This window comes from Mandrillus leucophaeus, unplaced genomic scaffold (assembly GCF_000951045.1).
Source record: "Mandrillus leucophaeus isolate KB7577 unplaced genomic scaffold, Mleu.le_1.0 Scaffold190, whole genome shotgun sequence".
In the NCBI taxonomy this organism is placed as follows: Eukaryota; Metazoa; Chordata; class Mammalia; order Primates; family Cercopithecidae; genus Mandrillus; species Mandrillus leucophaeus.
The window spans coordinates 3,572,075-3,598,486 of record NW_012101921.1 but is presented as its reverse complement, the minus strand read 5'-3'; the positions used below and the strand labels follow the sequence as shown (position 1 = coordinate 3,598,486).

At 36.0% G+C, this 26,412-nt stretch overlaps 1 protein-coding gene across 1 annotated transcript in view; it reads left to right on the top strand.

Annotated features, from left to right (window-relative positions):
• Positions 1-26,412, top strand: part of LRPPRC (leucine-rich pentatricopeptide repeat containing) — a 142,795-nt gene that overhangs the window by 84,452 nt on the left and 31,931 nt on the right. Inside the window, exons 24-30 of the mRNA XM_011978201.1 lie at positions 3,185-3,309; positions 3,776-3,882; positions 11,935-12,003; positions 12,737-12,827; positions 20,063-20,211; positions 20,326-20,443; positions 25,590-25,716. Coding sequence (XP_011833591.1) covers positions 3,185-3,309; positions 3,776-3,882; positions 11,935-12,003; positions 12,737-12,827; positions 20,063-20,211; positions 20,326-20,443; positions 25,590-25,716 — 786 coding nt within the window. The remainder of the gene's footprint in view (positions 1-3,184; positions 3,310-3,775; positions 3,883-11,934; positions 12,004-12,736; positions 12,828-20,062; positions 20,212-20,325; positions 20,444-25,589; positions 25,717-26,412) is intronic.

Sequence of the window (26,412 nt, the reverse complement as noted above, 5' to 3'; positions counted from 1 at the left end):
GCCAAGTGAGTCCATTCAAGCTAATGAATTTAACGCTATTTTAAGTTTCCAAATTTCTTGCTGGACCCAGCCTATCTCATATATATGTTCTTAAAATTTAGAATTACAGAATCTTTTCCTCAATTTTACCTTTATTTCATAGACTCACAGAATTTTTGTAAAGCTTATATTTTTAATTTGCACCAAACAAAATACTGCTTTTTAAAATGATTGCTTTTTATTAGTGTATGTAATTTTATGCATGAAAATTATGTAATCTACTGAAATTTTGGGGGAGTTGTCTTGATTTTTTTTTTTTTAAAGGAATAATAGTATGCTATAGAGTTGATTTTTCTTTTAGTGTCATTTGTGAAAGCATTGACAATTTTTATTAGGAGTGAGGCTTTAAATATTTGTAAAGCTTTAGGAATTATGCATATATGCTGATACAAGCATGGGCTCAAAGTTTCGAATGTAAAATTAATGTGTCAACATTAATTTCTTCAAAGGATTATTGTTATTTCTTAATAGGATTTTTAAATCATTTCTAGCGCTCAACGAAATTCACAGATCACTTTGGGTCACAGAAGCTAGAAGTATACTGATTGGTAATGTGTTGTCCCACATTTTGGCTGTAAAGCAGTTTTTACCTTTCTCCTTTTGATATTGTGCTTCCCTTACGGATTTCATCCTGCCTAATAAAAGTGGTATTTTCACCTGACGATTTTCTCTGCTTGTGCAAAACACTTTAGATGAACCTAATAAGCACAGAGTCATAGAACCTATTAGAACTAAGAGGGAACCCAAATGTCCTTGAGTTCAGCTGTTGTGATAACCTGCTTTTCATCACCACTTCTAGAAATGTATCACATTGCTACAGCTGAGTAGCATAAGTACTCTTATCAGTTGGGATGGAAATCCCAAAGTCCTATGACTACACAGCTATCTTCATAGCAATGCAAATTTTAGGTGCTTTTAACCATATTTTTCATTTCCATCATCACCTAAGTTTTCAAGCTTTAATATGAAAGATTAATAGTGACATAAATTATGTGGGGAATGTAAATTTTTATCTTTTAAAATGACATGATCCAACCACAAGTCAGGATTAGATAACAGGGACTGAAGAACTGACTAGTCATTAACTTAATTTTTATCTCCAGTACACTTTGTATGAGGTATTTCATTATAAATTTCTAATTCATTTTGTTGGCATCCTAAGAGCAGTAATGTTGGTACTTAAAATTACAAGTATATGACTTATTTCCATTTTGCTATTCTTGTCTTTTCTGTTGTTGTTCTGAACATGTATAATCTTCAGAAGCATATATTTGGAGACCAAAGACTATTAACATGTCGCTTTGATTGACAGAACAATTATTCATTCATTTATTGATAGCTTTGACCTAATGTAGGGGGAAATACAATTGAGACAATACTATTCTAGTTTGGGAATTGATCTGGAAAAGCAAATCATGCCGCTTAAAAAAAATTGTATGTGTTAGCTTTGCTCTTAAAAAATGTTTTAGTAGTTTTTCGTTAAGCAGAATTATAGAAGGGCAATAACTGAACCTGTGTCTGAAGTAAGGGAAAATACTGATTATATAAAGCTTTATATCATATGTGGTAGCTACTGTACCATTTCTCTTGTATGACAGTAATCTAGCCTGCAACATCTACTTGCGGTTTTGAAATTAACCTGTAATTTAGTCTTCACCCCAAATGACAAAAATTCAAATGACTCTGTAGGGTGCCAGAAGATGCACTGTAAACAGGGCTTAGTAAGGGGATAAGGTAAGAGTTTCATCAGGATAGGCTCGTTTTTCACTGTGTCAGTATTATTGCAACAAAATTAACATTTCTTCGTTGTCTTTTACTTTTTTAGTATGACTTAAAATCAAATCTAGGTAAAATAGTAATTCAATTTAGGGCAGCGTAACATTTGTATAAGGGACAAAAACGTGAAGGCTTTAACGGAAAGTATAAAAGGACTTTCTGATTTTGAAAACTGTTTTGTGTATGAGAAATTTATATTCTCTACAAAGATTTTCACTAATTGTCACTAGTTGTACTTGGAGCCATGTCTTTAACCATGCCTCTTTTTAAAATACCTTTCATACTCCCTTTTCATAAATCTTTAATTTCTTATTCTAAATTGCACCACTTTATTAGATTATTCAGATACTAGTACTTTTAATAAAGCATAATGTGTAATTAGATGTACTGAACTGAACAATGGGAAGTCCAACGACTTGCTTGCTCTGTTTACCTGTTAGCCTTAATCAAATCAGCTAGTCTCTAGATGCCCCAATTTCTTTATTTCTTTGAAAGTAAAAGAGGGTGGCAAGTAGAATTGGATCATATAATCTCTATAATTTTTCCAAAGGATTTTTTTTTTTTTTGGAAACAGTTTCACTCTTGTTGCACTGGAGTGCAGTGGCACGATCTCAGCTAACTGCAACCTCCACCTCCCGGGTTCAAGGGATTCTCCTGCCTCAGCCCCAGGAGTAGCTGGGATTACAGGCATGCGCCAGCCCAGCTAATTTTGTATTTTTAGTAGAGACGGGGTTTCTTCATGTTGGTTAGTCTGGTCTCACACTCCCGACCTCAGGTGATTCGCCTTCCTCGGCCTCCCAAAGTGCTGGGATTACAGGCGTGAGCCACCGCGCCCGGCCGACGTTGTCCTTTTAAAGGGGGGAAGAATACTTTTTAAGGACCCACCAGAATATAGTACCACACTGTTTAAGGAACTGATTTCGCCGGGCGCGGTGGCTCAGCCTGACTCACCTCAGGTGATCCACCAGCCTCAGCCTCCCTAACTGCTGGGATTACAGCCGAGAGCCACCGTGCCTGACTAGAAATAATACATTCTTACAGCACTTACTACATAAAGTCAGAATTTATAATAAAATCAGAGAATGCCTTTATCTATTTGGACTTTTTAAAAAAGTACCGTTTAACACATGAAATAATAAAAGATGAAGCAGAGTAAATAGTGGACTGCTGATGATGTATGTATTCTGAACATTTACTTATATAGAGAAATTGTTTCTTTTTTTCCCCTCATTTTAGTTTTGTGGTTCTCTACCTTAAGTAAAGCTCAGTTGTTTACATATTAACTGGTCATTAAACACCTCTCTAAAGTATTACTGAGAGACTAAGCTGAATTAGATTTATTTTATTCGTTAATTTTTTTGCTTCTAAGGGATGACCTGTCTACCGCTCTTGATGTCGCCATTGACTGCTGTGAAAAGTATAAAATATTACCAAGGATGCATGATATCTTGTGTAAACTGATAGAGAAAGGCGAGACTGATCTAATTCAGAAAGGTTAGTCACTTTCTAATATCTTAATGTAGTTGGATTTTTTTCCCTTCTTGCTTATTTAATCTTAGTATATTGTTAAGAGAAACTTCAGCAGAAGGCCAGCACATTCAGATAAACTTTCTTTATACTTGTGAAATCTAAAAGAAAAATATGGGGTAGATTTCCAATATTATACATGTTCTTGATTTTAGTAACTGTTCATTTTGAAAAAATGTCTATTATTTTTGTGTTCTACTTCTTGGTGATCTGCCTTTATGAAGATTTTTTTACCCTTATCCTTACTAGTTCTCTTTGAAGCTACTCTGTTAGGTACTTAATTAGTCAGTATAGCTATAATCTTTAAGTTATTCTTAATATTTGTTTTTTAAAACAAATTTTTCTTGTATTTGTCTGGAACTTCATATGATACTGTTTTTTCTGGTGTTTTTTTTTTTTCTCCTAATATGTATATTTTTTCTCTCCTCCCTAGCAATGGACTTTGTGAGCCAAGAACAAGGTGAAATGGTGATGCTCTATGATCTCTTCTTTGCCTTCCTACAAACAGGAAATTACAAAGAAGCCAAGAAGATCATTGAGGTGTGATTTTAACTACAGTATTCTAATTGTAGAGCTGTTTAGACTCTTAATTAGAATACATTTAAAAATTTTAACCTTTAATTACACTTGTTCTGATTCATGTTAATAGAATTCAATCCCAATAATGTGGGGGGAGGGGGATCTCGGCCAGCTTCTTTTTTGTATATAATTACAGTTCAGAAAAGGCAGTCTGGTTGTATATTAAATTTGTTTCCTCACTTTGTTAAATTCACTATTATATATCAAAATGATATTTGCATATTAAATCTTGGATTGTGGAACAATTAAATTAAACTGGCATTCCGGGGTGTAAAGTTGCTAATCCTCTTTGCCAAAGAATTCTTTGTTCTTAAAAGCAGTGGAATTTAATTTGCTGCAGACCATGCTCAGATTTATTTGTAATGCTTGTCTACAAGTTAATCAGCCAAACAAGTGCTGTCTGCAACTGTTTGGCATTTAATTTAAATTTTTTTCTTCTTCTTCTTCTTCTTTTTTTTTTCCACTATGGTAAGCAGCTTATGGGAAATGGTAGGTGACAAACCTGGCCTATTTAGGATTAGTATATTTTATCTAGGCTTTACTAAATTTTGCTTGGTGGAATTGATAAGTCAAGGGCTAACTATAAAAGTCTGTCCAAATTGTTATTAATTTCACTATTAAACAATTCTGTGTCCACTAAGAAAACAAAACATTTCACAGAAGATGGACCCATTGCCTTAAGAAAAATTATTTCATGTGATTAAAACTGTTAACTTATAAATACGTCAATAATCATGGGTTTTCTCAGATTATACTTTGCTTTTAGTCAGTGTTGTTTTCCAAAAATAAACAGGGGACAGGATGCAACAGTGGTGTTTGACCTCCTTATTTGTATATTGATGACTGCTTATCATGAAACTGAAAATGTAGGCACACAACCCAGAAAACTATATTTTTTTCCTCCTGATGTTTTTTGAAGAGAATGGTATAGTATAGAAAAGGAGGACTGTGAAATCAATTCAGAACTTTCTTCTCTTTTCATTTTATGATTCAGTCTGCCCACTTGTCAGCGGACAGTGGGGCGTGCTGTCGTGCTATGTTGGACAGGCGCTTCTGTAGTTTAAGTGGTTCATTTACATTTTCTAGAAAATGGTACAATTTCTTCCACATTCACTTCTGAAAGTACAGTGAATCCAAACCTGAGAAGAGCTGTCTGGCTATTGAGTTCTGCTGCCCTATATGTACAGTGTCAATATTAGCAGGTCACTGATCAGAGCAGAAATGAAGCTCAGCTTTGAGAGGTTCTACAGGAGGAAAGCATGTGCCTGTCTTTGTGTAGTAAGATGTGATAGAGCCAGAGGCAGAAGAGTGATTTGTTTTGCCATCTACCTGCTTATGTGTTAATGGACAAGTTACTAAACCTTTCTAAGCTTCCTCATGTATAAAAGAGAACATAATATCTGTCTTTAAGATTCAATCACATAATGTAGGTAAAGCAGCTTGCATGTTTCCTGGATTATGGTAAGTGATCAATAATAATAATTCCCTTTGCCCCTTAAAGGTAGGGATTGTGTTGTCTTCTTTACCTCACGTAATTCAAAATACGATGTTCAGCATAAAGTACATGTTTGTCACATGAATAGGCAAGAGAAGACTGCCTCTTAATTACTTAGAGCTTTGCCAGAGTACAACCACATTTAGGAATGGCTGTCTGCTGGTGACAGAATTTTTATAGTAGGTGTGTACAAAATTTTTTAAAGGGTAAAGAATAGCTTTACAGAAAGAATACTACAAGTCATGAGCAACATTTTTATAATTCCCAAAAAAAGCAATAGTGTCTTATCATTGGGTAGATTCACTATGGTTGAATTTCCAGACTTGCTTTGTATTTGAAGCATTGTGGAAATAATTAGATAAACCAGTCATAGGCAAGCTTCAGTGTGTAGTAAATATGACCTGTTTTTTTGTCTGTTTGTTTTTAAAATGAGTTGGCATACGTGTATCATGTGTTATGTGTAATATATTTGACAGTCTCCAGTCTTTTTTTTTTTTTTTTTTTGAGACAGGGTCTTGCTTTGTTACCCAGGCTGTGTAGTACAGTGGTGGCTTAGCTTACTGCAGCCTTGACCTCCTGGGCACAAGCCATCCTCAGAAAGACCTAGTCTGGAAAAAGTCCTTTCTATAACACTTCATCTTACAGCAATTACTACATTCTGTAGATTCTCTTATTAAAGGTCTATCTCTTCAACTGGAATGAAGGGAAGGGAGAAAGACTGAGAAGGAAAGGAAGGAGGGAAGGGGAAACTGGTCCAACTCAGAAGCCATGCAAATGCTATCAATCACCTTCGCTAAAGAGCTTCATTCTGGAGGTTTCAGATGAAGAAATCTGCCAATGCCACCTTTAAGGGTTCATGATAGGAGATACTGTATCAGATCTAAGAGCTCCATTTATCTTGTACCTATGTTAATTCACCCTATTTTCTGTTAACTCAGGTCTCTATCCATCATTTACATAGCATTTGAGATGACTGAGTAAAGTGTCTTAAAAATCCACCACCATTACCCTAATTTTGAGTGTAGCAGTGTTTGGGGTGAGAATTAAAAGATGAATTGTGCGTTTCCACTTAGAGTAGAGACAAAAGCATTCCAAGCAGAAGGAACTGCCTGGGCCAGGACCCTGAGGCAGCAAAGAGGTTCCTCCCTTTATCCTTCTGCCTCTTAGAACTCTTATTAGATAATACTAATAAAATGACATCTGGAGTGTCTGGTACATTATCAGACATTTAATAAATGTTAGTTTGATTCCCTTCCTTCTCTATGCCATTCTTTCCTGTGTAGAAGTCAATCTTTTTATCTCTTCTGCAGATACATCCTCTGTAGGCTGTCTCAAGAACTCTTGGGAATCAAACCCAAGGGAAGAGGTTAGAGTAAGAAATGCTAAGTTTAAAGCAGAATTTTTTTCTCATCTTTGTGCTGGTTCTGAGAACCTAGCAGTGCCTGGCACATGACAGGCATTCAGTAAGTGATTGCAGAACTGCTCAAAGGGGTAAGGGTTAAATTCAATAATACATTTCTTGATAGAAAACCTTTAATATGGTTACATTTCATACGTTATTTAACTTTTTTGCTTGTATATATAATCTCTGCCTGGTCTTGAAAAAAAAAAATGAGTAACCCGAAAAGTGATACTTGATATGGTCTGCAACACTTTCTTTCTGGGAGGTAAATGAAGTACCTGAAAAGATCATAGACTAAAAGAATGAAGTCATTTTTCTGTTTGTTTGTTTACAGAGAAATACCTTATTTTACCATAATTTCTAGCAATAGGAGTATTGGACTAGCACTCAGGAACCCTGAGTTTTAGTTCTGGCTCTGCTATAGGAACCATAAAGGAGATCCCATCCATAAAGTCATAACAACATTGCTGTTTTTATGTATCAGGGGCTTTCAAAATGGTAATGACATTTGATCCACTTTTGAGAAATGATCCTAAATGAGCCTAAATGATCTGAAAACCAAAGTAGGTAAAGATATAAATTATGATTATTACCTGTAACAGTGAAAGTTTTTCTCAAAGGAGAAAGGGCACAAATGAACTTCAGCTTGTTTATGAAATGGAATGATGTGGCCGTTAAAAATAATGCTTACAAGATTTTGGATTTTCGAATTTGGAATGTGCAACTAGTAAATAATACAGATAATCCAAAAGTCAGAAAAATCTGAAATCTGAAACGCTTCTGGTCACAAGCATTTTGGATAAGGAATATTCAACGTATAGTAGTTATGGAATTTGAAACCAGGCCCTGAGTTTCTGTTTTCTGTTCGTTCCCCTGTACCTTCCTACCTCCATGATCTCATGACCCTTCAATATCTGAACTGTCAAAAACAACTTACCCTTTCTCCAGAATTCCTCTTTCTTGACTTTTCCCTCTCTCCTTATCTGCTGTTTTGCCTTTCCATCACACTGCAGCCAGAGTAAATTTTGATCTCTTCTCAGTGGGGGGAAAAACTCTTTTGATGACTTTTAAGACCAAAAGTTTGGATTCCAGTGATCTCCCAGTCTTTGTTACTAATTCAGGACTTTTTCTCCCATTTGCCTTCCTTAATAAGCCAGGGTGAATCCTATACACAGACAATGGATTTTAGAGCTAGGGGTTTTTTTTCATTTGTTTGTTTTTGTTTTTTTGTCTTGTCCCCCAAAATTTCAAGATATGTCAGTTCTCATGTAAATGTATACCCCCTTCTTTCGTGAGTTAGTTTAGTGTCTCCTATAACACCTGGTCAGGTGGATAATTTTTAGTTCATATTTTCCCCCCTATTATACATGGTCTTCAAGTCTATCTTGGAAAATTTTAGAGAAAAGGACAAATGCTAAAAGATTTAATAAGTACCGTGAGACCTTTCCTGCTCCCTTGTTCTGTGCTATCTATGGGGATAAATATAGTTGATCCTTGAACAACATAGGTTTGAATTGTGTAGGTACACTTACGTGTAGGCTTTTTTTCAGTAACTATATTGGAAAAGTTTTTGGAGATTTGAAAAAACTCACAGATGAACTGCATAGCCTAGAAATACTGAAAAAATTAAGAAAAAGGTATGTCATGAATGCTTAAAATATAGGCAGATTCTAGTCTATCTTATCATTTGCTACCACAAAACATACACAAATCTATTATTAAAAGTTAACATTTATCAAAACTTACACACACATAGACTATACATGCTGCCATTCACAGCTGAGAGAAATGTAAACAAAAGTAACAAAGTACTAGTCATAAGTACATTAAATTCGCTGTAGTACATATTGTATTACTGTAATTATTTTGAATAACACCATGACATCCATACACAGTATCACTAGTGATGCTGGAAGTGCTTCTAAGAAGTAAAGTTGTGACATTTCAAGAAAAGGTTGAATTGCTTGATATGTACTGTAGATTGAGGTTTGCAGCTCTGGTTGCCTGCCATTTCAGATAGAAATTCATCTTGTAAAAAGATGTCATAAACTTACAATATCAAAAAATACAATACTGTAAATGTATTTTCTCTTACGATTTTCTTAACATTTTCTTGCTGTAGCTTACTTTATTGTAAGGATATAGTATATAATACATGTAACATACAAAATATGCGTTAATCAATTATTTGTTATTGGTAAGACTTCAGTCACCTGTAGACTATTAGTAGTTCAGTCTTTGGGAAGTCAAAAGTTATATGTGGCTTTTTGACTTCACAGATGGTCAAACTCTAACCCCTATATTGTTCACGGGTCAGTTGTACTTGAACAGTACTTAGGTTGGGGTGGGGATGTTGTTTTCTTTTTTTTTAAGAGACGGGGGTCACATCATGTTACCCAGACTGGAGTGCCTTGGCTATTCACAGGTGCAGTCATAACACACTGCAGCCTTGAACTTCTGGCCTCAAGCAGTTCTCCTGTTTCAGCCTCCCGAGTAGCTGGGACTACAGGTGCATGCCACCTTCTCCAGCATGTTCTTGTCTTTGTCCCTTCTTTAAAGTCCTTGTGGACATGGTTTTTCCTCCTACTGTGTTAACTAGGGGACATGAGGCTAGAGCGGGCGGTTTTTGTTGTTGCTTTCATTTGACATCTCCAGCAGTAGTGGCAAGAAAAATCAAAACAGGTGTAAATTTCTATTTGAGTTAAATTCAGGATAATCTTCCTTGAGACAGAGTTTGAAATGCAGTAGAAAAACTCTTCATTTCTTTTTACTTAACAGGTAATAATTATTGGATATCTGTTTTTACTAGTATACATAGAAGTTTATGATAAGCTTTTATGGTAAATTTACATCAGAGTGTTGCAATGAAATTAAAGTAATGACAATTATTTTTGACTTTGGATTACTTTTTCCCCCTATACAATTAAACTTAGTGAATTGCAACTGTAGAAAGTTGTGGTTTGAAGCACAGTAGCTCAGGTGGAAACAAACATGCAATTGTTTCTGTAAAAATAATTATTTTATCCTCACTATTCATTAGATGGATTGTATATAGCAACACAGAAAGAACTAAAGATGAGTTTAATTAACATTAACTGTTTTTGATGTTATATTTAACATCCCAATTAGAATTCTGTTCTTCTCCATGTTTTTATTACATTTTCTATTTCTGCTTTCAACTTGCAGTGTTCCGATGTTAAGAGATAAGCCAGAAATCTTGACTATTACAGCAGCCTAGGAGATTTAGTTAATCTGACCTAGATGTTCTTTTGATGATTGAGATTTATATTTGAAGTTCTCAATTTCAAAATGAAACATGGGAAGATCTGCCATATAAATCGGCTGTCTTGCCAAAGACAGGCAGATTAATCAGCCACAAACCGAAAGAGTATGTCATAAAAGTTGTGCTGTTTAGATTGTTGGCATTTGGATCAGCAATAATATTGAAAGTTGTAAATGAGTGTAGTCCTTGCATATTGCCATGTTCTGAAGAGGATTATTTTTTAATTTTTCAAGCGCTTTTAGTATATGTTGACATTGCTTTCATTTTCAGTATTACGCATGTGAAACGAAATAAATAACGTAAGAAAAATCCCTGAGAAGAAATTGTGCCTGAATATAGACATTAGTAGTATTTGAGACTATATTTCCATGACTAATTTATTCATCAGTGATTTCCTGTATCCCAAAAAGTGGATACAAGAAATGAGAACAAGTTATCCAACTTCTAGTCTACCAGTTTTTCTGTCATCCCACCAAAGCTGCAAGATGTTAGTTTCCACTTCAGTACGTAAATTAACATTGTACAATGTTATTTTTTTAAATTAAAAATAATGAGGACTTATAAATAAGAGATTAGATTGAAGGGATACCTGGTTTGATCAACAGAAGTGAGTGGAGAAAGCAGTAAAGGTACCTCCTCTAGACTGTAACAGCCAGGGCTAATGAGTATGTAGTTTTCTTATAATGCTGTGATTGAAATGTAGTATTTAATGGTGAAGCCCTCTTACAGATGATGAAAATACTATAGAGTGACAAATCCTTGGAATTATGTTGAAATGCTTTGTATTTTATTCCAGTATCCAAAATTGTAAAATAAGTGCTTTGAGGCCAGACTTACTGACCAAACAATAGTAATTTTGAATTGAGGATGTAACATATGTCTCAATTGTTTAAATAAACTAAGACTATAAACCAATTTTAAAGTACTTAGCTTGTTTTGCTGTCTAAACATTTAGTTTTAGGTGCTAGGCAAAAGTCATTAGAGTACTTTTATCACTGTGAATTTTGCAAAGCATTTTCTTTTAAAAACGAAAGCCAATGGTTTATTATTGTGACAATTGTTATTTTGTGTAACATTGATAATTTTTGTCTCCTGAGTCTATTACAGGTGACCCATGCCTGTAATCCCAGCACTTTGGGAGGCTGAGATGGGCAGATCACTTGAGGCCAGGAGTTTGAGACTAGCCTGGGGAACATGGTGCATCCCCGTCTCTACCAAAAATATAAAAATTAGCCAGGCGTGGTGGCACACACCTGTAATCCTAACTACTTGGGAGGCTGAGGCAGGAGAATTGCTTAAACCCATGAGGCGGAGGTTGTAGTGAGCTGAGATCATGCCACTGTACTCCATTCTGGGCAATAGAGTGGGACTCTGTCTCAAAAAATAAAAAAATAAAAAAATAAAGAGCACATGCATGTGAATGTTGACACACCCATGTTTTATTTGACATTTTCTAGTTTATCGCTTATTTTTGAACTAAAGAAAGTATAACCATTTTATTAATTAAAGATTTATGGAATTAACATTGACCTGCAATGCAGCATTTGGAAATAATTGGCATCTTCTAGGCACAGGTTAAATATAGGTTGTGTTTTATGCTCTGTTCTAATCTTACTTAAAGGTCTATGATAACTATGGCGTTAATTTTAGTTTTGTATTAGTTATAGTATAAATTTAGTATATACATTGTATACTAGTATATATAGTTTAGTATATAAGTTTAGTATATATGTTTGGCAGCAAATTCATAAGAAAAGAAACTGTCTCTGAGGAAAAAAATAATATTCAGCCGAAGCCTTACCTTGGGTGCTATGTGATTATTTTATTTTACAGACTCCAGGGATTAGAGCTCGATCTACAAAGCTTCAGTGGTTTTGTGACAAATGTATTGCAAATAATCAGGTTTGTATTTGATTCTGATGTCTCAGTCACCTAAAACTGTGAGTAAAAGGCAAGGGTCCTGTGTGTCACGTGAACGTTTTGGGATTTCCAGAGACGGGGCATTGTAGAAGCAGTGTTTATCTTGGTTGTTTGCCAGATAAGCAATGGCTTATTTATTATTCCTGAGGTGCAGTAGAAACCCTAAATTGTTAACCTGGGCCCTGAAGATTTTATCTTTAACTAGTTGGTTGGAGCAGGCCGACCTTGTGTCCTTGGCACTAATGCACTAAGCCTTCATTAGTCCTTAGTGGCAGGAGGAGTTGCTTCCCAGAGCTCTGGAATTTCTGCTTGCCCTCCTCTGGTGCAGGTACCTGTTTGCATCATGCCAAATAAAAGCCCCAGGGCAAGAAGAGTGTAAAATTTGGAGGGAGAAGTATTTTGTTAGTGTACGATGTTCTCATTGAGTTCTCCCACCCAGATATCTTTGAATTAATTATTCACGTTGTGTTCTTGACTCCAAATTTTTTTAAAATCGTGGTAAAATAAATAAAATGTAAGATTTATCATTTAACCCTGTATAAGTATACAGTTCAGTGGCATTAAGTTCATTCACATTGTTGTGCTCAGCCCATTAACTTTTGAAATGAAGTTAAACTGCCCTTTGGTAAAGCTAATTTGAAAGATTATTCCACTGCTGTTTGTTAACTATAAAATATATAGCAAGGTAGATCTATCTCTTAATCTTACTTTTAAGGTTGAAACTCTGGAAAAATTAGTGGAGCTGACACAGAAGCTATTTGAATGTGATAGAGACCAGATGTACTACAATCTGCTAAAACTGTATAGTAAGTGATTTAACTATTCTTCATGTTTTCATTTATTCTGTTGAAGGCAGTGGCAGGAAAGGAGTATTTGGTTTTGAGGGAGCTCCAGGGATTGTCAGAAGGCAGTTTTCATTCAACAGAGGCTCAAGTAGAGGCTAGATTGAATTTTATCACAGAATGTTATATTGTAGCACTAGGCACTGTATATCTTCATAATTTCTGACCTTCTTACTGCAATAATGAGAAAGTACGAAAACCTTCTTCAGAACCACAGAATTTAATAGGACTTTTTGAGGTAAGAATGATCTTTCTGTTCTTTTTATTTAAACCTTCAGGTAAATTTGTTGGTCACTTTTATAAATAGGTAACCACCAAAACGTTGATGTATGTAGATATTTTTTTCTTTTTGCAAGAAGATGCACATCTTGCATATCTATATACAAACTCATTGTTAAACAGTTTTTAAAATGTCATATATTTTTGACTCAGTTATATATTACAAACAATTTTCTATATTTAATCACCTACAAATAACTAAAATACTACATAGATGTACTGAAATTTATTCAGCCCATCTCCTGTTACTGGGTTTGTGAATAGATTTCCATTTTCCATTTCTAAAACAACACTACGTTATTCATTTTTGTGCCTTAATCTTCATTCACATCCTTAACTCTTTTCTGAGGCTAAAATGTTAGTATTTGTATTTGACATTTCAGAAACTTTTGATCTCTCTTTTCCAACAATGCTCTAGTACTTTTATACCAGTGTACACATTTGGAGCTTTACAGTTTCTTTTAGGATATTTTAGTGGAGAGGAATAACACTTAGAACAGCCAGTGACCTTTTCCTATATGATTCATGGATATTTATCTAGATTTATTGTTCTTCTTTTGTCTTGGCAAATTTCCCTTCACCAAACAAATAAGGGGATTTATTTGTCTTTTCAGACTTGTGTTTATTACCATTGAAAGCTTTCTTTTACATCTTGATGATGTAAATGAAATTAAACTTGCTAAAAAATTTATATTCCAATTTTTGGTTGTATTGAAATACACATTTCACAGTGTAATTCTTAAGACTTTGGCTTGAGCGATGATCAAGTTTTTGCACACAATGCTGAGGTTGGTATTGAATGTATAGAATTAAAAACCTGTATTTTAGGCAGTTGGTCCTCAAATTGCAAATTATAATCTGTATTTGAGCACCTACTTTTTCTTCCTTTTAAAGAACAGTTTCATGATGAAATTCTAATGTGCCAAGCTCAAAAGAAACACTGACTGTATGTCTGAATGTGTCTTATTATTTCAAGTAGTCCTCATAGAAGACTATATAAACTTTGATTCAGAAAAAAAAAAAAATCTGTGAAGCCCTTACTGTGTGCTAGACATTGTGGTAGGCACTGCAGATGTAAAGGTAGTGCTCTGCTGAAAGGGTCAGCCCCATCATCAAGTCTTAACACCGCAGCGGGTAAGAACAAGTGTAAGTATGTGGTAGTCTAGGGCCACACAAACTTCTTCCTGTTCAGAAGAACTTTCACTATTAGTTTTGTTTTGTTTTTTGTTTTTGAGACAGGGTCACCCCAGCTAGAGTACAGTGGTGTGATCAGAGCTCACTGCAGCCTCAACCTCCTGGGCTCAAGAAATCCTCCCACTTCAGCCTCTTCAAGTAGCTGGGACTACAGGCATGTGCCACCACACCCTGCTAAATTTTTTTTTTTCTTTTACTTTTTGTGGAGACGGGGTCCCACTGCGTTGCCCAGGATGGTCTTGAACTCCTGAGCTCAAGCAATCTTCCTGCCTCAGCCTTCCAAAGTGCTGGGATTACAGGCGTGAGCCACTGTGCCCGGCCTCTTTTTTTTTTTTTAAAGAAACAATAAAAATGTACAACGTTTAGCTTCATCTTAAAATTTCCATTAGGGATATATGGTCTTTGAGGTTTAATACTATTTTCTTGTCCTTAATTTCCTCTATCTGTCCTGTTGGACACCTGTCTCCAATTCTTGCGTTGCATTTGAGCCAGTAGTTTGAGAAGGTTGGCAGAGTGTGGTTAGCTTCTTAGGAGGCTGGAAGCCAGTGGAATCCTATAGAGAAGTATACATACTTTTTAACCACATTTGTATACCTACCTTCTGCCATGTTATAAATAGATAATCTGATTATAATAGCCCTAATCCTTTCCTTTCTGAAGAAGAAGCAAGCTATCCCCTTCTGCATTTTGCCTTCAGACTTGTGCCACTATTTAAATATTGTTACATGGACTCAGTTGCTTTGGAATGGAACATATGATATGAATTGGTAGTAAATGTGGACTCATACTTTTTAAAAATCCATATTTTGCATTGTGGATTTCTTTCTTAGGATGCAATTTGAGCCCTTGAAAGAGATTGAATTAGTAGTTTCTTTTTAGATAATTTGTTGAAAAGCAACTTTCCTTTGTTTATTTTAAAACAGTACTTTTCACATACCTGTACACACTTAATTCCGTGGTAAATTATACTACAGAAACAGGCACAAAACACAGATATGTAGCTCAGCCAACACCCATGGAACTGCATTGCATAAGTCTTACATACATTTAAATACAAGCTTTTATTAACATAAAAGTGCTTGCATTTTCTGTGGACTCAGTATAACATGATCTGTTACAAAATTTTGTCATTATTCAAACTTCATTTCTATCCTTTCCAATATATTTTGAGCTTTCATTGTGACAGTCTTGCAAAATTAGCTTCTAGGAACTATAACAAACATTAATTACGTGAATGAAATGACTTCCTCACTTGCTTAAGGAATTTTCTATTATTTCTATATGACATTTTCCTATGTTCTGAACACTTCTTCTTTATAGATAGAAAGTAGAAATTAGTTTCTTTGTATAGTAGTCTAGCCAAGAGTCAAGCTGCCTTACATTTGTAAGTTTGCAATATAATTCTTTGAATCTATTTAAAAAGTCTGTATAACCTCAGCATTTATTCTATCTCAATAATGATTTATATATTATTTCTTCAAGTAAGTATAGCCATTTACATTTCTTTTCGTATTGTGTGGCCTTTTCCTCCTCCATTATTACACAAGTGAAATGAACATATTCTGATTGCTAAAGATTCAAACAATGTAATACTATACTAGGTAACTCTGAAAACGTCATTGTGTCCACCGCCTCCCCCTAACCTCTTATCTCAGATGTAACTTTGTCAGTTGGCCATCCTTTCCATGTCTTCTCTATACACTGCCCTCTCTCTACCTTTATATCCATATATTTTTTATGTATGTACCTATTATTTTGATTCTTTTATATCCTGTTTTGATTGTTTTATACTTTACATGTTTCATGTTCTACATTTCTACACTGTATTCTGTGGCTTTTGTTTTACTTAACAATATGAAATAAATTCACAAGAAAAATACTTGCTTTTTCTCCCTTTTAAAATACGAATCTTGACTGCTGGTATCCTTAAAACCTCTGAAGTTGATGAATTTTTTTTAATGAATTTATGGGTTCTTCAAATATATTTGTGTTTTATTTTAGTCCTTATTTGTTTTAGTGTTCACATTATCTCGTCTTTGGCCATTGGGAACCCCTTCACATTGGCTCCTGTGTTGGATTCTATGTTGCCTGACACACCCCATTAGTCTTTGTTAGTGCCTTGTTTTCAGGCATAACAAGACAATCCAGGCTTATGTTACATCATTCCTGTCCTAGACTGTAATCCTTATTTTATAGGGGAATGATACTTAGGTCCCATAATCAGGTAATTGACATGGGGAATATGGAAATTGCACCATCATATCATTGTGTAAAAACCATCAGCCTTATGATTAAAACCCTGAAGTAGAGATCTCTTAGTTTAATACCATAGAGAACACGTGTGAAAAGTGCCACCTGGTATACCCTGGTTCCATAGCCATAAAATGTTGCCCCACAACTGTGTCTATTCTTGTAAAATTCACTAATATTGTCAGAAATCTTTGGTCTTATAACGTAAGGGTTCTCAGAGGTCATTTAGAACAGTCTGTCCTCTTGTTCTTTCAGGAGGGAACTGTGAGTTCCAGGAAAGTGATGTGATTATAGAGGCAGTGTGTCCATTTCTTGGTCTTAGCTCAAGTTTGTGGCTGTTAGATTATTTGAATAACATTATTGTCTCAGTAGGATTTTAAACACACAAAGGATATTATAAAAAAAGGCATAGCCTTTCTGCACATTTGTGAGAGTTTACACACAGCTGCAGATTTTGACACACTGATTTGCTTGACTACTTCAAATCTTTGTTTTGTATTTTGTGATCCAGATACAATTCCAGGAAATTTTTTCCCTCTGAAAAATATTTACTGAGTTGTTTCATGCTATATTATACTAATTCTCATCTGTATTTTGAAATATTTTCTTAAGTTGCTAGTCTTTTTGTTGTTGTTGTTGTTTGTTTTTTGAGACAGGGTCTCACTCTGTCACCCAGGCTGGAGTACAGTGGCACAATCTTGGCTCACTGCAACCTCCACCTCCCAAGTTCAAGTGGTTCTCCTGCCTCAGCCACCCCAGTAGTTGGGATTATAGGCATGCACCACCACACGTGGCTAATTTTTGTATTTTTAGTAGATATGGGGTTTCACCTTGGCCAGGCTGGTCTTGAACTCCTGGCCTCAACTAATCTGCCCACCTCAGCTTCCCAAAGTGCTGGCATTACAGACACGAGCCACTGTGCCTGCCCACTAGTCTATTTTAACAGGTGCATCTCTGTAATATCCTTGTCCTCCCAAAGTAGAAGCTTTTTATATAGTTTTGTGCAATTTTTAAACAAAGAAAATGATGTTCCCAGAATTCTTACAGCCTAAAGGCACAGAGCTGTAGATTATCCACCCACCTTTTTATTGTTCAGAATAATTAAGTCCCCTTTTAAAGGTCCTTAGCAGTACTGTGTCTAGCTGTTGGAAACCTTCCCTATCTTCCCACAGTCCACAAGGACCTTTTGGCAGTCAACAGAAGTGCTCCACTTTTTTTCCTTCTACGGAATAAAGATTCAGAGACTTGGATTTTTTTTTTTTTTAAATCAAATAAGTTTTATACTTTCACATACTTGAAATACTTCAATTTTATATTACACAACATTTTAATGAAGAAAAAGCGTAATTAGCTAATGAGAGTCTTGTTTTGAAAATTGGTTGTAAATGTAAGGCTTTTATATTACTTGGGTTAATTTTATCAGTGTATGTATAAAATCACTCTGCACTTTACGTTAATTTCTGCCATCTGGGCCTCCTTGCAGTGTAATCTGTGTGAAAGTTTAGGCTGCAGCTGGGCACGGTGGCTCACACCAATAATCCCAGCACTTTGGGAGGCCAAGGCAGGTGAATTGCTTGAGGTCAGGAGTTAAAGACCATCCTGGCCAACATGGTGAAACCCTGTCTCTACTAAAAATACAAAAATTAGCGGGGCATGGTGGCACACACCTGTAATCCCAGCTACTTGGGAGGGTGAGGCAGGAGAATCGCTTGAACCCTGGAGGCGGAGGTTGCAGTGAGCTGAGATCAGGCCACTGCACTCCAGCCTGGGCAACAGAACAAGACTCCATCTCAAAAAAAAAAAAAAAAGTTTAGGCTTCAGTCTGTGTGACCCAGGGGAATTTCTCTACTTATTATTTAAGGGTTTTTTTTTTTTTTTAAATTGCTAATTTCCCTTGAAGAATGAGTATGCTTTGTTTTTTGTTCTTTAAATTTTTTACTTTTAGGAGTCATTAGTTATCAAAAAACTTAACTTTTTGGTTTTGGGGAGAATAATCTAGGAAAATCCTACGTGTTTTAGTATTTTTCCTCTAAAATGCTGAGGAACAAATGTATTCATGCTGCCTGGAACATTTGTGCTCTAAAACAAACCCTTCCTTCCTAGAGCTGGACCCCACACAATCCAGATATTTCTTATACATGCTGGCAAATTTTAAAAAAAAAGACATCTAAAGCAGGTTTTCTGTACATTTAATAATTGTATTGCACTTGGTGTCATGTGACATTTTTCATATCTTGCCCCAGTTTTTCACAAGCAGAAATTAATTTATTATATTAAATGACTTGATCTTTCCTTTTTCCAACCATGAGAATTTCTAAAAACAAAGTTTTGATTCTGGAGTTTTTGCTATTTGTAAAGACTAGATTACCGCATGAAAGGAAATGGACTTTTCAATACGAAGGGATCTACCTATTTCCTTCCCAGCTGACTTCCTGTCCCCTTGTAATAGTCTGATAGCATTATCAGTTGAGATAAGAAATCTAAGGAGATTCCACGTATCTTACATGGTCATAGAAACTCTTCGTGTCGACAGAAGAAACATAGACTATTCTCTCTATTCAACTAAGTGAAAAGGTTTGTCACTTGTAAAGAGAATTACACACTTTAAGTCATTTTATACACACTACAGCTGTGTACTATACGGCAGCAGCCCCCAACCTTTTTGGTACCAGGGACTGGTTTCATGGAAGACAGTTTTTCCACAGACCAGGTTGTGGTGGGGGACAGGGATAGTTTGGGGATAAAACTGTTCCATCTCACATCATCAGGCATTAGTTAGATTCTCATAAGGAGCGCACAACCTAGATCCCTCACATGCGCAGTTCACAATAGGGTTTGTGCTCCTATGAGAATGTAATGCTGCCGCTGATCTTATAGGAGGTGGAGCTCTCGGGGCAATGTTTGCTCGCCCGCCCACTGCACACCTTCTGCTGTGTAGCCCAGTTCTGTAGCCTTTGCAAAGATCATGGATGTATGTATACCGTATGCACCGCATATGAGCGCGTATATATGTATACTGCATATGGTACACATATATATACATACGGTATGTATGTATATATGGTGCCATATGCAGAGTGTGTGTGTATATATATCTCTCCATGATCTTTGCAAAGGCTAAAGGTCATAGTTGAATTGTTACCTGTTTCTGATTTTGATTTCAGCAGTAGGCACTTTCTCAGTAACATTAAAAAGACAAACTTTTTATCAACATGATTGAAAGTGTTTAATAAAGTGTGATGGGGGCTTCTTGTTACTGCTTTTTGATAGGTAGGGTATTTTTGGTTTGTAATTCAGAAGTACAGAGAAAAGTTCCCTTCTTGACTTCGGGTCACAGTCACATTTGGTTCCTTTCCCTAAAGGGCAGCATTTGGAATAATGCTTTCTTCAACATCAAATAAGAAAAGTTCTAAATATTTTTGTGAATTCTCTTTAGTATACTTATTGATTAATTTCTGCTTAATCAAATTCTACAGAAATGAATGGTGACTGGCAAAGAGCTGATGCTGTCTGGAATAAAATCCAGGAAGAAAATATTATTCCTCGTGGGAAGACATTAAGATTATTAGCGGAAATCCTTAGAGATGGTAACCAGGAAGTTCCATTTGAGGTACCTGAGGTAATTGTTTTTGGCATAATCATAACAAGATTTTGTTAGTATAATCAGGTTATAGAGTAGCCTACTTTTATACTGAAAAGATCACCAGTTTTTATTTAACAGAATAATTTTGTTTTAAAGTGGTATGAAGATGAAAAACATTCCCTGAATTCTTCATTGGATTCTTCATCAGACTCAACTACAGAACCTGATTTCCAGAAAGATATATTGAATGCCTGCCAATTGAAGCAAAACAAAGGCAAGCACATATGGGAATGGCAGTGTGGGAGCGGGGGGTCTTCTTTCTAATAGCAGTGTGGGAAGTGCTGTAGGTTAGAGATAGGACTTAAATTTTATATATTTCTTGTCCCCTTCCATACTTTAACGAAAACATTTTGGGGCAAGTGGGAAAATTTAACTGTTGACTGAGTGGTAGATAATATTAAGGAATTACTCATTATTTTTTTTGAGACAAGTCTCACTCTGTCGCCCAGGCTGGAATGCAGTGACATGATCTCAACTCACTGCAAGCTCCACCTCCTGGATTCACGCCTCCTGAGTAGCTGGGACTACAGGTGTCCACCACCACACCCGGCTAATTTTTTGTATTTTTAGTAGAGATGGGGCTTCACCGTGTTAGCCGGGATGGTCTCGATCTCCTGACCTCGTGATCCTTCTGCCTGCCTAAAGTGCTGGAATTACAGGCGTGAGCCACTGTACCCAGCCGGAATTACTTATTTTTATTAGATGTGATAATGGTATTATGATTTACTTATAGGAAAATGTTCTGAAATTTTGAGATCCACATGAGTTATTGAAGGATGAAAAAAGTCAAGATTTCTATAATTTATTTTAAAATGCTTAAGCTATAAAAAACAAAGCAGGCTGGCCATGGTGGCTCACACCTGTAATCCCAGCACTTTGGGAGGCTGAGGTGGGCAGATCACAAGGTCAAGAGATCGAGACCATCCTGGCCAACATGGTGAAACCCCATCTCTACTAGAAATACAAAAATTAGCCGGGCGTGTTGGTGCATGCCTGTAGTCCCAACTACTTGGGAGACTGAGGCAGGAGAATCGCCTGAACCTGGGAGACGGAGGTTGCAGTGAGCCAAGATCGCACCACTGCACTCCAGCCTAGCAACAGAGTGAGACTCCCTCTCAAGAAAAAAAAAACAAAGAAAAAAAGCAAATCTGATAAAACGTTAATTGTTAGATATAAGTGATGGATATATGGAAGGTGAGATTCATTATATTATTATTCTTTTTTTTTTTTCTGGAGACAGGTCTCACTCTGTCACCCAGGCTGGAGTGCAGTGGTTTGCAATCATGGTTCATTGCAGCCCCCACCTCCGGGGCTCAAGCAGTTCTCCTACCTCAGCTTCCCAAGTAGCTGGGACCATAGGCACACACCACCACACTCAGCCAATTTTTGTAGTGACGAGGTCTTGCTATGTTGCCCAGGCTGGTCTTAAACTCCTAAGCTCAAGTGGTCCTCCCACCTCGGCCTCACAAAGTGCTGGGATTACTGGTATGAGCCACCACCCCCAACCTGTACTATTCTTCATACTTTTCTGTACATTTGAAATTTTTCATAATAAATGCCATTGTTGGCATACATTTTTATTAAAAATATTTTTTTGAAAATAGCATTGTGGCAAATATTATAACTTACTTGAAAGCAAAAAATGATTAAGGCACTAATTACTATACTAGTGTGTATTGATGTGATCCAGCAGTATCTCGAGGTTAGAGGTCTGCTTCTTGACTTTCTTCCCTTTCTCTAGTATTGTTTTCCTGAAGACATCTTCACCTCTCTTAATGCCTACTTTAAATTTTGTATGACCATCTTTAACCCTCTGATAGGAGCTTGCAAGTTGAATTTTATATTTTCACTTAGACTTCTTATACTGTTCCAGAAGCATATATTACTCTTACTTTCTTTACTTTTATTACTTTTCATTCTAGCTTTCCATAGAATGATTCCTTCAGTTTTAGGGTGGATTTCAAGGATGGTTTATGATAGTTTACCATTAAGGAAATAAATACAACAGAATTCTTTTTTTAAATTTTAGTATTGATAGTTTTGAGGTTTGTTTATTAGAAAGGAACCAATGTAGACATTTATGGAACTTCTTCATTTCCTAACTTAACTAGAAGGCTTGGCTAGGCTTACAGGCTTGGGAGGCCAACGTGGGCAGATCACTTGAGCCCAGGAGTTTGAGACCTGCCTGTGCATCTTGGTGGTATCCCATCTCTCCAGAAAATACACAGATTAGCCTGGCTTGGTGGCACAGGCCTATAGTCCTGGCTACTCAGGAGGTTGAGGTGAGAGGATCAGGAGATTGAAGCTGCATTGAGCCATGATCGCACCTAGGTGATTGAGTGAGACCCTATCAGAAAAAAAAAAAAAATTTTGTGGCAGTGATGTAAAATGTATGAAGTAAAAATAAGCTAAGTTCTTATGCCTCCTCAGTTACCTCTATAGTATAACTTTTTATTCATTCTGAGTCATTTTCTTTTCTTTTTGAGACAGAGTCTTGCTCTGTCACCCAGGCTGGAGAGCAGTGGTGCATTCTCGGCTCACTGCAGCCTCCACCTCCCGGGTTCAAATGATTCTCCTGTCTCAGCCTCCCAAGTAGCTGGGACTACAGGTGCGCACCAGTCTATTCAGTCTATATATCTTTCAGTACATGCTATGCATCTTTGAAAGTGAAGTATAAGATTAAGCTTGATCAATACTGTGTAAATGTTCTGGTGAAGTGTTTTTTTTTTTGTTTTTTTTTGTGAGACAGAGTCTCACTCTGTTGCCCAGGCTGGAGTGCAGTGGCGCAACCTCTGCCCTCCAGGCTCAAGTGATTCTCCTGCCTCAGCCTCTCAAGTAGCTGGGATTATAGGCACCCACCACTATGTCCGGCTTTTTTTTTTTTTCTTTTTTTTTGTATTTTTAGTGGAGATGGGGATTCACCATGTTGGCCAGGCTAGTCTCAAACTCCTTACCTCAAGTGATCCGCCCACCTAGCCTCCCAAAGTGCTGGGATTATAGGCGTGAGCCACCACAAAGCCCATCCTCTGGTGAAGCTTTGATTTGACCAAAATGAATAGTTAGTGTACAGTTTAAGTGAAAACATTTAAGTAGTTAAATACAATGTAGTTCAATACAAAGTAGTTAAATACAATGCAGTGAGTATTATAAATATAGAGCTACTTCTATTCTGGAATTTTCATTTATCTAATTGGTTTCATCCTGTTAATTCTTTTTTGGTGGGGGCGGGGGGTAGAATGTTGGTCTGTCACCCAGGATAGAGTGCAGTAGTGCAATCTCAGCTCACTGCAACCTCTGTCTCCTGGGTTCAAGCAATTCTTTAGCCTCAGCCTCCCAAGTAGCTGGGATTACAGGCGCCCCCCAGGGAATTTTTGTATTTTTGGTATATACCGGGTTTCACCGTGTTGTCCAGGCTGGTCTCGAACTCCTTACCTCAAGTGATCCTCCTACCTTGGCCTCCCAAAGTGCCGGGATTACAAGTGTGAGCCACTGTGCCCGGCCATAATCTCAGGATTCGAATGTTTCGTGAAATGTGAATGCTTTGAAAATTGAATGATTATATTAACACTTTTCTGGTAGTTCAGTCTACTTAAAGGCGTCTCATGATTGTCACATCAGAAACAAATGTATGGTGAATGGGTTTGGTATAGTAAAATGCTAATAAAAAAAAAAACTAATAGGGACTAATATACACAGCCACACCAAGTTAATGTGAAGACCACAATTTTAGAAAACAACAAGAGTTTCCAAATAAGTGAAATATTATGTATGATTGTTAGGAAGTTGACAATAATTATATTGCATCTTAAGTTTTTAGCCCCCTAAAAAGCATTGGGTATTGAATGGCAGATTTTATTGCAGTCATCTTATTGTGTGTCGTGGTTTAAATATTTTATTTAGCAGAGCTGTTCTGTGACTTTAATAAGTAAATAAAACTTTCTTAAATTTGTGATGCATTGATACTGGTACTCGAATGAAGATATGTCATTTTCTCCCATTTCAGAAAAGTGAAATACACCGAATAGACTAGGTATCTGATGGAAATGATACTGGAGTTTCTTCTTGCATATTAGCGTGTTTTTATTTTCTGTTTTTTGCCAGTGTCCTGGAATATACAGTTGTTCACAACCATAGAAATCTAGTGTAAGGCACTTGGAAATTTAATGACTAACAGGGACTGTTCTATGGAAGACTTACTTGAAATGTGATAAACTTGTGCCATTGTTACTTTCACTTGCCCAAACTGTTCTCCTTAGTTAAGATGCAAATATAAATGTCATATTTTTTTTCTCCAAATTTAGCTTAAAGGGATAAATATTTCTTTTGACAGTGCCACTTAAGTTTAATTAAAGGGCTAATGCACACATCCCCTAACTCATACATAGAAGCATAGCAATTTTTGCATGTTCAGAAACTTCTAAAGTAGCTTAAAATATTCTTCTGAACATTAAATAATATCATGTTCCGTCTTAATTAGAAGTTTTATATTTCCTTACATTGAGCCCTATATTCGTAGAACTATCACGTAGGCCATACGTGATAGTTCAGTTATGCCCCATCTTTATTGTGATTTGTTTATACACAGAAGGGAGTAGATTGTAGTTTCAGTTGGCTGTTTATAGCCAGGCAATTTTATTTCAGAAAAGTAAGTGACTGAAAAGTGTAGTTACTTCTCTTTTGGTAACATCTTTTCATTCACTGACAGTTATTGTGAACAAGTGAAATAAAACTGTTAATCAGTCAAACAAATGTTGCTTAGTTTACTTGTTAGATATCTGTATATTTGAAAATTGTATGTTTTTGTATAAGTCCTGTCGTAGCCAAATAATGTGATCTCCTAATTTTAGAATTATAGGCTATATTCTCTTTAGTGCTATTGTGTTGAAATGTTAACCATTGTAACCACCCACTTATAGATTAAAGATTGCTTTAAAATGAATCTTTTGCTCCCCTCAATCTAAATTATACCTCTGGTTTATTTGGACTTTAACACACATTTTGCGATTTATTTTGAAACTAGTATCATCTTTTCATAAATTCAGAAGAGCTGTTTCTCATTTTTATTAGAAAGAAAATAATTTATCATCAACTTAAGAAAGCTCGTATGAGAAATCATTTTAAGAGGAAACCCCTTCAGGCACCATCCATGTGGATTAAGTTGTAATTTCCAAAACTGTAGCTTTGTCTTTAAAATATTTGAAGAATTACGTCAGTGTGTCTCTCTACAGAGTGGCAACAGTGGGTTGGTATTGAAAAGCAGAAATATTTGGGTTTAGGTCTTTGTTTCAGGATTTTTTCCATCCTTTTGGCATTTCAGAATAATGTCATCTCATTTATTTTTTGTCTGTTTTCTCTCATAGAGGCATATGGTATTTTCCTGAAAGCAAAACAGCAAAACGTTGTATTTAATGCTGAAACCTACAGTGATCTCATTAAATTACTGCTGTCAAAAGAGTATTTTACACAAGCAGTGGAAGTGAAAGCATTGTAAGTATTAGTCCATTTATTAAACCTCTTGTTTAAAAAAGAAGATTGGCTACCATTAGCCAATAATAATAATAATGTGCTGGGTAGTGCAATTGCTTGATTGGCCTCAGCTACCCATAAAAATCATATGAAATGGTTAACTAATTTTATCAGGGTTTTTTCACCTTAAAAAAAAAAAAAAAAAAAAAAAAAAAAACCCTTACTGGCCATACACAATGTAGTACATTTTGCTTAATGTTCCATCACGATTCATTTAAGATATCCATGCACAGAAAAGTAATTTTATTATATTCTGTTTCTTGTTCAGCAGCTAAATCCATGTACCTTTTGTGTGGGGAGTAGCCTGAGAAAACAAAGACACCATGGACTTTGAACTTAGACTAAGATTTGAATCTTACTTGAAAGTTCTGTGACCTTGGGAAAATTACCTGCCATCTCTGATCATTAGTTTTTCTTCTGTATGATGAGTGTATGATAATATTACTTAATACTAAAGATTTCTTCTTGGTGTTGAAGAAGGTAGTGTGAAGTAGAAAAAACATAGATACTGAACACATTTTATTTGTGTTTCCCCCTCCTTTCGTGTTTTTTAATTAAAAAGAAAAATAATCTGACTGGGCGAGGTGGCTCATGCCCGTAATCCCACAAGTTCGGGAGGCCGAGGTGGGCGGATCACCTGCGGTTAGGAGTTTGAGA